This window comes from Chelmon rostratus, chromosome 20 (genome assembly GCF_017976325.1).
Source record: "Chelmon rostratus isolate fCheRos1 chromosome 20, fCheRos1.pri, whole genome shotgun sequence".
NCBI lineage: Eukaryota > Metazoa > Chordata > Actinopteri > Chaetodontiformes > Chaetodontidae > Chelmon > Chelmon rostratus.
In genome coordinates this window covers 13462119-13474269 of record NC_055677.1, presented here as the reverse complement: position 1 = coordinate 13474269, position 12151 = coordinate 13462119, and the positions used below count along the sequence as shown (strand labels likewise).

At 40.9% G+C, this 12151-nt stretch overlaps 1 protein-coding gene across 1 annotated transcript in view; it reads right to left on the bottom strand.

Moving 5' to 3' along the window:
* tpk1 (thiamin pyrophosphokinase 1) overlaps positions 1–12151 on the bottom strand; it is a 70092-nt gene that overhangs the window by 43381 nt on the left and 14560 nt on the right. Inside the window, exon 4 of the mRNA XM_041961098.1 lies at positions 3091–3160. Within this exon, the coding sequence (XP_041817032.1) occupies positions 3091–3160 (70 nt within the window). The remainder of the gene's footprint in view (positions 1–3090; positions 3161–12151) is intronic.

Genomic DNA, 12151 nt, shown 5'->3' with positions numbered 1-12151 from the left:
CGCTCCCTCCTCTCTTCATCCCTAATGACTACCATTAAGGTTGTTTTGACAGAAAATTACGTGGCACCTTTCTTTTAACTGTGGGAGGCCGTCCGCCCACTCTGTTCTTGTGGCAGAGCAGGAGGCTGTAGAAGCTGACCGGAAACTTTATTGTCCTCATTATTTTCTGATGGAAATACACAGTCAAAGGCAGACATGCGGACAAACACACACGCGCATCACCTCACTTATTAAGGCTGTTGCTGTTTCAGGGGGGTTTGCCACCATTTACACGTTGAAGAAATCCTTCAAAAACTGTAACACTGCAAATTTGACTTTTGGTTCGCCCCTCTACACACCACCTCAGACACAGTTTCCCCGCAGGCAAATGAAATGCCTTGATTTTCTCAACAATGTGACATGACTTATATCTTCGCCAGCTCAACTGCAGTAAAATGTGGTCAAAGTGATGTCAGCGCACAGACTGTGGAGCACTTTAGCTGGCTTCCCTTTAAAAAAAATGGATCTTAAAAGCCGACGCTTTCCCCGCAGTGAGGCAGCACAATTTGTCAGCATTATTTGCAGGACTTTCGGGGTGGGGGGTGATCCTTTCATTAGTCAGTTGATGTATTAGCTGCAGTTTAGACGTGGGACCTCTCAGCGAGCTCTGCTCTGGGTGTAGCAGACAAACAAAATAGCCCAGTTTTGATATTTTGAACTTAAGTTTTTCACAGCGATATCGGGGGTGGGAAAAGAAAGCCCCAGTAATGGCCCTAAGATGTACGACCACATGCATACACTGAAATTGGCGAACGCACAACAACACACACACACAGGTCCACACACAGGCGCCACCCTGAGCCATCTAATGCGGCTTTAACTTGGTTTCAAAATAATGTTTATCAAGCAGTCTCTTTGTCATTTTTGCTCAGTTTTTTCTTTTCCTGCATCTCTCTTGTATCTCTCCCTACTTGATGGCATTCTGTCGTCTATGTTGCCAGCACTCAAACTTGGCTTTGATTGATCACCTGCGTCTCCCTCTCCATTCCCCCGCCCCTTCCCATCCTTCTCTGTCGTCCATTAGTTATGGTAATGTTAGGTTAAATACATCTCAACTTGCTTGTGATTGATTTACACATCCCCACCTGTAAACATCCCCCCTCCCTCCTCTCTATTTTTTCTTCTTGTCACCACCCTCCCTGTACAATGTCTAACTTTTCAGGACAGATGCTTTTTGACTTGGGAGCGGTCTGGCTAAAAGGGAGGTCTGGCTGTCAGCTCCACTGTGCACACTGTTGACAGAGCTTGGACTGGAGGGTCGGAAGATGAATCTGCTGTGTCCCACAAACAGACAGAAGTATGAGCAATGCCTCTGCCAGCAGGTCTAACATGTTCAAACTCACTCTCTGAGACAGAGATACGTGACTAGTTTTATTTTGAAAATCTGAGAACAAAAAAAATGTTTTTCCTTCTTGTGAGGGCCTCATTCATTCTCTCATCTCCAACAAAACTGTAACTCTCAGTACTTGCATACTCTTAACTTAAGCCTAATTCTGTTCCTATCTCCAGCCTCAACTGTGCAGCCTCATTCCTATCTAGAAACATAAATAACAATCACTGCAGAGTGCAATTCAATTGCTCTACCACTTGCTGTTTATAATATTGATCGGCTGAGATTGTCTATCCTACAAATAAATAGCTACGATACCGAACCAAAAGCTTTTGTTGTTTTGTAATTTCTTCATCATGTTACTTGGGAGATGGACAATAGAGCGCTGCATGAATGATGTATTTCTGCAGGCCAATCCGGACGTTATCTTAGCCCTGGTTCCCTTGACAAAAAGCCAACAGGATTTTTCCACTGGAATGTGGATTGTTGTTCAGGATAAGCTCTGTGGCAAACACAAGTTTAAGATACTTATATGTTTGGTTCAACAGGACATACTTCACAAATGAATACCAATTTTATGACTTTTGAAGCATAAATACAATCTGGAGTGAAAAGATTAGGTTAGACCATGAATGAAACACACCACGGTTGCATGACTTCAATGTCACCACCACCAAGCTTTCTACTACATTATAGTATACGCACTACTGTAAACTGATAAATGTACGTTGGAAAGTTTTAGTAACAATAGTTTGCAAGAGCATGAGTACAAACACAATGAGGCTATAAGGCGAACTAGCCAGCATATAAGTCTCCGCAGTGACACACTGTCCCTGACAGGCCACTTGTTAGTAAGCGCCTTTTTAAGACAAGTAAAAGCTTCAAAAGTCACAAGTGGGTTACTTGTTACTATATTTTATGTTGTAGAACTACTTTAAGTCAGTATTATTGGTTTGTAGTGAATGTTGAGCAGTTAGGTTACGTTTACAGCATTATGCGATTTCCTGGAGTGGTGGTGTTCAACTTGACATATTTGACCAAATATGATAAACATTAATGGCAAAGTATGCAGCTAGGGTCAGTAACCACAGTCAATGTGCTGTTTTAGTGTGTCAGCACAGTCAACCATAACCCATAATAACCTTATATTAGTTGTACAAACTTTGTGGATTTCAGATTTAAACGAAAGCTCTAACTTCAAGGACTTGAATAAGTTTGTGCAGTTAAAAAGCGTGAACGGGCCTAAATGACATCACTTTGCAAAAATGTCCTCACCTCAGACGCCTACAACTTCAAAATGCAGTTTTGACGAAAGAGCTGCAAGAAAATTCCACGTATACAGACAAACACAGACGCACATAACACCACATTCACACCTGCTCACACTATGGGTGTTAATGTGAAAGCCTCAACACTTCGGGGACACAGCGAACCCCAGATCCATCTCTGTCCTGACAGCAGTCCTCCATTAGCCACACACACACACACACATACATACACACACACACACACACACACACACACACACACACACACACACACTCATGCAACCATCCACAGAGCTGCTGAATGCACAGTACAAAATGCTATTGAATGCTGCTGAAACAGTGTACACTCCCATATTGTCATCTTTCTCTCAAACATAACTACATGCACAGGGGAAGACATGTAAGTGAAAGCTCAAATTAACTAACACAAATGTGAACACAAGATAGACTCACCTGTCTCTTCCTCCAGCCGCGATGTTATAAAGGTGATTGGCAGCTCCATCAGCACATGCCTTCAAGAGAGCTACAGAAAGACAGACAGAGAGATACTTCAGCCTGAGTAACTGCAGGCAATTAGTGTTAAATGAATGACACATTCACTGAACAGAGCACTCTGCCTTTCAAATAAAAAGGTTCCTTATATATGAACCAGTTCAAAAAGGTATAAACAACGTCTAGTGTCACGATAAATCTGTTTCTGCTTATGCAGAGGTAAGTTTAGGGTGGGCATGTCCACTTTACTACAGCATGCTTCGGTTCTTGAGTCAGTTTGTAGGTTCCTATCTACTGTGTGGGCGCCGCTTAAGTCCAGTCTAACTAGCAACATACCTGGTGTAATAAAAAAACATATCATATTCAGAAAGCCTTACCACAGACACAAAACACCACTTATCCTTAATTCCACAAGTACAAACAAGTATGGCACATACTTATAATACTTGGCACTGGATATGACATATTTGACGCACTGTTAAGTGAGGCATTAAGAAATGTGACCTGCCATCTATGAGTGCAAGTTGTAAGAAATTATTCTCAGATATGGCCTTGTACACAGAGGTGTGCCATTTGTAGGAGCTGTAGGGAAATCATCTCAGTTTGAGGAACGGTGGCATTAATCAAAATTATTTAAGTGGAACGATGTTAATTATTCGTCTAGAGATATAATTTTATAGTCAGCCTAATGATACCCGTATAACCGCCTGTGTCTTGGTGATCGGTCAAGAGGGTTTACAACACACAAATTAACTTTGGGGAAGATAATAACTAGAGGTCAGGTAGAAAGAAAGTGACTTAATGTAGGTGACAGAAAACAAGGCAGCTACTTAAAGGCCAAATATGTTTGGATTTTTTTTTTTTTAAGACAGTTTCTTAAGTAACCACACTTTGTTCTAAATAAGTACAAAGAATAAAGATCTGCTGTCTAGATTACAATGAAACTTTGGTTTATTATTATGTATTTAATGTATTTATCTACCTTTTAACATACATTTCCTTGGAGAATTTGGTTACAAATGATAGCAAACATTTAATATAGTTTAGAATACAAAGGTACACATTCAAACAGTAAGAAAAGCAATGATAGCACTGTAGCATTTTAGAAGCACACATGCTCCTTTGAAGAGAGTTTCTTTGTTTAAAGGGGTAAAAAGTTCAACTGAAGGAGGAGTGAGTTGCTGCTGTGTGGTTCAGGCATACATTTAGTTTTTTAGTTTCAGTTTTCTCAGCAGTAATGTTGGATTATTTTTCCTTTGATCCCCATATTAAGAAACCTTCCATTCTTCTTTATGAGGAATTCCATGTAGGTTCAAACAAGAGTTTCAGGGATGAAATACCAATCCCAGCAGGGGTGCAATACCAGTTTTTGTTTTGGTATGTGGTCAGAGCTGGTCAAATGGTACAGCTGTAGGACAGGACCAAGCATACTTGGTGTTTGGAGTGGGTAAACCTCTTTTTGGGTAGCCTGGAAAATATAGACCTTGAGCTGTCTTAAGAGTTCTGCATTATCTACACAGCCATCTTTCCAGTGCTGCTCCTGATAAATATGCTGCATGCTCCCTCTTTATCCTGAGGTGTTGTTTCTTTCAAAGGGTGTCCAGAGTTTTTTGTGAATACACCTACAACTTATGTAGCACGCTAGCTTTGGTCACATAAGACAAAGTAATTCACAAACTTATTTTATGAAACAGGACCGATTCTGCTGCTTTACTCATCTGACTGTCAGAGCATTGACTGCACCAGAATAAATTTATGGAAAAAGTCAAAACAATTACAGCAATGGGCGGTTTACGCACAGCACTAGTTGGGATACCAAAATGAGCAATGCAAAGGTCTCTGTTAAATAAATATTCTTACTCCAATTACAGCGAAAAACTTATAAGGTCCAAATCAGATAGAAAGAAACACCACGCTAGACAGACAAGTAAAGCATTCTGGCTAAAAAATTTGATTTGACCCTTTAATGGCAAAGTAAGTGAAAGAGCACTTATCTTTTCAGATTTTAAAAACAGACAAATGAGGCAGTTACTTGCTATTCTTAAAATGGCATTCAACTTGCACTAAATTAGATGCAAACTATTTGCAAATGTATGCTCTTTCGTGGTCTCTATTCTATTCAAATTGAACAGGCAGCCTATTTTTTAAGAGCCCCTTTCTGTTTGGGGCTGTTGTGGTGCACACGGGGGAAAACTTCAAAGAATCAGAGGTAGTTTTCTTCTTCCACCTTATTTAAAACTAAGTAGAGTTTGCACCAAAGAGACGGGCAACTGATGTACTGGTATTTTCTGTCTGGTCGGCTTTCTTCCTCTAACTATGTCCATTCCCAAACCCATCGCTGACTGTACACATGCCCAAGTGCATTTCATTTGTTTGATTGCAAAAACAACAGGATATGGTGGGAAGAATAATCTCTTGTCACACCTGTCTATTACACATCACCATCTGGTTTACTACATGTGGACATGTGCATTCATAAAAGCCCCCACATGCAATCTGGAAGAGTGCATTTCACGACAAAAATGAAAATGAAATTTCGCCCTGAAATGAACTATAATGAACTCATTCCCTACTTAATCGCATACACTTTGCTCGTACTGGTTTGGATCCTGTGTTGCCTTCAGAGCAGCCTGACCTCGTAGCATCATGCATTTCAGGCAGCAGCTATGTTATGAAAACTGTAAGAGTCCGAGAGGACAACTGACAGGACATGCCAAGGACTGGCAAACCTAAATCACATCAGGCCAGGTTCAGGCTGACATAAGCAATATGGCCAATATTACATGTACAAGCAAGCACAGAGCCTTGTAGGTCACTTTGTAACTTGAACATTGTGTTTCTACTGAACACCCCACAATCATTCGTATGCAGGAGAAAGTGTTTGCTGCTGTGATAACTGTCCAAACCTGCAAGATCCTGTCTCTGTTAATCGTTTATTGGTGAATAAAACCCTTAACATAAGGGATGGTTGGTTAAAGATCCGGTCACCTCATGTACAGCAGAGCATAGTTTTGCTCATCTTCAACCTGAGCAGAGGATTAATCAGACAAAATAATTCACTTCACCTATTTGGGTGTTACCTTCATCATAAAGGATTTGCAAAGTTGATTTTCTCAATACATCCATGTACATCTATGTGCTGCACGGTAGCTAGCAGTCTTCTTTTTCACTATCTATGTTTCTCTGCGTGTTACCACTGTCGAGCAGTGGGATAGTATGAAATTATGATAGCCAGTGAGACAACAAGATACTAACACAACAGGGACCCACTCATAAAAAACTGCTCCACAGTGCCACTAGTGGTCAAAAACTTCACAGGGCACTTGTAACTGGGGTGTCCACAGACACCAAACCACCAAAATGGTATTTATTTTAAGAATATTACATCCCAAGGTGTTTAATTAACAATTCTGACAGAGCGTTGCCGTGTGACTACCTACCTCATGCTTCAGGGGAAAATTAACACCAAGATTTTCTATTTGCAAACTGATCACAGACATTAAATATTCAGTTCTTCAACGTGTACATCGCGATAACAAATGTGGGTGCAGAGTTTAAACCGTCTCCACAACCATTATTTCAATACATCAAAACTGTTGACACAGTATCACCACAACCTCTAAGATATGTTTACCATGCAAAAGTGCATACTGTGTCACACCGATGCAGTGTTAAATAAAAAACACGTGCACACAGACACACAGACACACTAAAGTAGACTCGATTAGCAGAGTTAAATGGAGGGGAATGATTTTTCCGGCAGAGGGAGGTATTCTTCTCAATCTAGCAATCCTTGAAAGAATGCAGACGCATTTGCATTGATGTAAATAAGACACTTAAACTCAAGGCAGTGCTTTTATTCATAACCCCCACCACCTGCTGTCGATGTTTCACTTCAGGAAATGATTGGAATGTAAATGACTCATTATCTCTGCAGAGTGCAAAGGCTGGGAAACTTTTCAGATGACAACTTCTCGAAAAACAGAGAAACTCTTCTTTAAGCCTGGTGATGACAGACTGTAAAGCTATCAGTCATTATCTGTGTATGAGTATCTGCACTCACACACACAATGAATAATTTTCAGTCTTCGGGTTCTAGAACAGTTACTTCCGTCTGTCAATCATTTATTCAGCTCTGTTTGCGTGGCATGCCATTAAAACATACCACACAAACGCATGCACGCATGCACACGCGCAAACACACACCTTCCTCCAGTGAATCTGCAAGGTTTGATGTCATTCCCCTACATAGTGTGGCTGTCAAGCACCAATGTCATGACAATCTTTCAAAATCATCTATTTACATTTGCATCATTTCTCATTATATGCATTTCCTGACCATATTTTTGCCTTATATCCAGCCCGTAATCTTGCATTCACACTGTGGTGCAATAAATTGGCCATCAATCAACCATAAAGTGCAAAGTTTTATCATGGCAGACTTCTCCTTTGGCAAAAGGTCCCTTCCAGTGCTAAATGAAAGCCATCTCATAAATATCAATGAATGACAATTTTCAAACCTCTTTTTTACGTTATTTTACACTTTTAATTTATTATTACATTTCTGTATCTTTATGTCAGGTTCTCCCGGAGCGTTTTGAAGTGTGGCATCCTGCCTTGCCTGAAATAAAAAGTGCCTCCGCTAACATCAGAGGAAATTATGACAATTTTCTAAAATATATTAGTCTTATTAAGCGTCAGGGAAAATGAGCGGTGACACAACATCACACAGCAAAGGCCACGTATTTAATGAGCCAGGCAATTGTTTAAACTGTCGTCTAGTGAAGAGACGACATGTGTGAGGATCTGCCTGATTCAGCTCAGCAGGTGATTAATCGATTCATTACATCATGTGTGTGCTTTGAGGCAATTAAAAGGTGCCTGCAGAGTTTTCTTGCAAATGAACATGTCTTGCAAACGAACATTACTATCACTGTGGCTCACTAAAATGCACTGTGTGCATCCTTGTGGTCTGACAAACATGTTGAATGTATTTGTTCCCCATTTTAATATTTTAAATTCTACATCGTTTACGTCCATGTGTACTTGCTCAGTAACATACTTGACGCTGCACTGCAGGTCAGACACCAGGCTGACGTTAGTCTGACAATCAAAACCAAATTTTATCCAATACAGTCTGGTCAAGTTACTCAACATTCGCACTGATCAACCGGACCTGAATCATCAATGTCTGTGATCCACTAATCAATTCCATGGAGGAAACCCAGTGATTTTTTCTGCTTTGTATTTATCAGCAATTGATTTTATGTCCCTGTCAGTTATATTATTACATTAAAACCCTGTGTTAAAGTTGATGTCCTTAAGTGTTAGAACATAGGTTTAGTTGTCCTTATGTTTGTATGTGAAACAGTCAAGAGTTTGCTTCTTCTGTCATCTTCAAAACTTTGTTTTTACTGTGAAAGAAACTTTTGCTTTGTCCACACATGAACAGGTAATTTTAAAAAACTATATAAAATAATGCATTTTGGTCTTTCTCACACACAAATGACATTTTAGGTCGCTGAAAATGGACCTTTTGGAAAACTCCTTGCAGGATGAAGACTGTCAGAAGATTTAGCCTGTAGCTTTTTTTAGGCTTCTGATTGGCCAACATGACTTTAGGGTTAGGGTTATATTGCTGCCTGTTGGTTTGCCATGCTCTGGACATTTTTCACATTAATTTTTTTGAAAACAATGCTTGTGTGGACAGGATTTTTGTGAGAACAAGGAAGACAGAGCCATTTTTAATAATAACTGTGTATGTGTTTCTCAAATGCCCAGAGGCGTGTCTGCCTCTCTCTCATCAGTGGTTCCGAACCTTTTTCCTTAATGGCCCATAGAGTAAAATGATGGCCCCTGACTATGTGACATATTTTTTGAATTTTTCATATTATATTCTAAGCATAACAATAACAGTGAAGAACAATTATAAAACTGTACAATGATCCCAATACTTAAATGAGTAATTTGGATGAATTCTGAGCAGATTATTTCCTGTGAATATTGCATCAGAAATGAGCTTTTCCTGTTTATACAATTCTCCCTCTGTATTATGTATTTTTTCATTTTTAACAATCATACTTGATAGGCTTCTTTTTGACAAATTTGGTGGTTTCCTCTCCCTGACACTTGTCCACCGTGTTCTAATGCAGGACGAGGCTGTTTAGCAGGGACTGACAGCCCTGTGAGTGTAGCTTGTGTTCTACACCTTGAATTTATCCTGTGAGAGTTTTTCTTAAATAATAATCTGAGCTTCAAAAGTAACAATTACATTTAACCTGCCTGTTATAAATAAAGAAAGCCTTGAGTCCACCAGCGAAACTTTAGCAAACCCTACTGGGAGTTGGGACCCCAAGGTTGGGAACCAGTGTTCCAAATCTCTCAGCATTCAATTTGCCTTCATCACATCAAATGGCAAAAGTGGGTAAATTGAACTTGAGAAGTATTATCTCTGTCTGCACTCCATACACAAGCAGTGAAGATACAATCACTGTTATTTTCCCCACTGAAAACAATGAATTGCCGGCTGTTTGAAGCAGGTTACAATTTGTTGCTAATGCAACAGCCTAAACCCCCCCCCTTCTCTTCAGAGCATATGAGTTTAAGAGACAAGCTCAGCAGAAAATCACATACAGAGCCACAGACGCCTTATGAATCCTGACGATGATATGATGTGAGCTGAGTGGGGACAGCAGCAGCAGTCGGGGGAGATGACCTTGTAAATTAACTAGCCGTAATAATCCCTCCCTGCAGGCTCCAGTACCAACTCCTCCTGTCACTCACTCTGCTGTATGATAGATACATATGGTGGGCAGAAGATAATGCATTTCCACACACAGTACTAAACCTGTCTTTCACTGCTTTTTAATCATTATTTCTCTGTTGAGTTTGGTTTAGAAAAGGTGCATGTTCACCTTCATGCTGAAACACACACACACACACACATTGCTGTGGGGTATATTCCATAGCAGGCCAGTATTGATGAGGTTAGTGGTGAGGATTAATGCCTGTCAGGTTGGGGCTTTAGCGCAGTACAGGAGAGGGCAAACGGTCACGGAGAGTGGTGAAAAGATTATTATCCTTATTGTGATGCCTTGACGCCCTCCCTTCATCTATCAGTCCACCTCTTCCCCTCCATCTGTCACCCTGTCTCTAGACCCACCCTGCTCTCTACACCATGCCTCAAATTTGATTGATTTCCCGTACAAACATCTCATTTTCTTTCTCCCTAGCTCCACTCTTGTTACTCTTCATTCTTCTGCTCTATCCTTCTCTTTGTTATTCTAGGTTGCACAATTTCACCAGCACTTCCGCTCATTCTCCTTTCTTTCTCATTGACAGTCTTACAAGAATTTACTTTTTAGCTCCCTTTGATCTCTAGCAGCAATCCTTGCTAGTAGCTCCACGTACCTATTTCCTCCATCTGACACATGTGCTTAGATGCAGAAGTGCGGGAGGTGTGTATGTGCACGCCAATGCATTGCAGCCACATCCCCCAACCAGCCTTGATTGCAAGGCTGATACTCGACTGGCTGATGGGTGATGTTCGTAAACAGCAAGCTGCTCCACATCAACAAATGATGAAACGAAGCACTTGAAGTAAGCGCAGGCCTGCTTTTTGTCTTGTAGAGAGTTGCCTTCACTGATTACTTTATTGATTTGCTTGCTTGTGCTGTTACAGAGTGAGTTAGTGAGGAATCCGTAAGTAAGTAAATGAGTGACTGATTGAGTGAACGAGTGAGTGGGTGACTGACTAGAGGAGCAAGTGGGTGACTGATGGACTAGATGAGTGAGAGGGTGCGTGAGTGAGATAAGCAGCTTGATCCTACTTCACAACATCACACTCGGCACCTGTAAATGAGTTTCCCTTTGATCAGCGTTGCGCTCTTCCAGCCTCCATCGCTCCTTTGCTCCCTGCTGCTCTACCTCTCCCACAGGTGATGAGGGGGCCCAGGGGCAGCACATCAGAGGACCTGAGAGTGCAGCATATGTGTGTGTGTGTGAGTGAGCGAGTGTGCAGATGTATGTGTCTGTAAGGGTGGAGGCCTGGGCTATGATGCCTCCAGGTGAACAACCATCTGGAGAGTGACACGGACGTGCTCATGCGCGCACTGGCATCGGCTTATCCCATAAACAGCATTAAAAATACATGGCATATCAACTGAGGAGCGATAAACTTGCTACAAGCGTGTTTATCATCACACTGTGAGAGATCTGAGATCTGCCATTCATGCACCATCATCGTCCTGTCAAAACTTCTTCAAGTCCCATGTGCACCGCTGCCAAGAGCGAAACTGATCAAGAACGCTTCCCAGTTCCTGACATCCATACCACAGCATTGCCCGTGGCACTTAAGAAACCACCCAAATCACTTAAACCTTTTTTTTAATAGTAGGACTTACCTAAGAGGGATCAAATGCCCAAATCTGCCACATGACACAATCAAACTGCATCATACTGTCAAATCTGATATGTCCATCTGTCTCACAGAAGTTGCCAAAAGGTTGCAGTTGTTTGGTTTGAGTATTTGATGCAATGCTTGCCTCACGGTTCTTGTTTCTGTATGACTGGCAAAATTTCTGAAACTATCAGCAAAATGCAATAGCCCCACGGTGCATTTCCAATTTAATCCCTGGAGTATAACCACATCAGTTACACTCTGCTGGACTGGTCACAGTTTGGATTTGAAAATAGGTTATTAAACCAAGAATATCAAATACAATCTCCAAATACTGTTGAGGGTCAGTTGTAATCAACAGGGCATAAAGAATCTATTACAAGTCTAATATTTCTGCATGCTGGCAGCAAACAGACAATTTCAGCGGAATATTGGAACGGCCTTCAATTTAGACATTGTTTGCACTGAAAAATTGCAAATGGGTGTTCGAATACATTTCGAATCATATAACAACCCAATTTCCTGAAAAAAAAGCAAGTTATGTGATTTTTCACAGCATTCTACAGCAAACTTTCAGGCCGCTCCCTTTACTATGGGTGTACAGTGTAAGATTTTGATGAGATT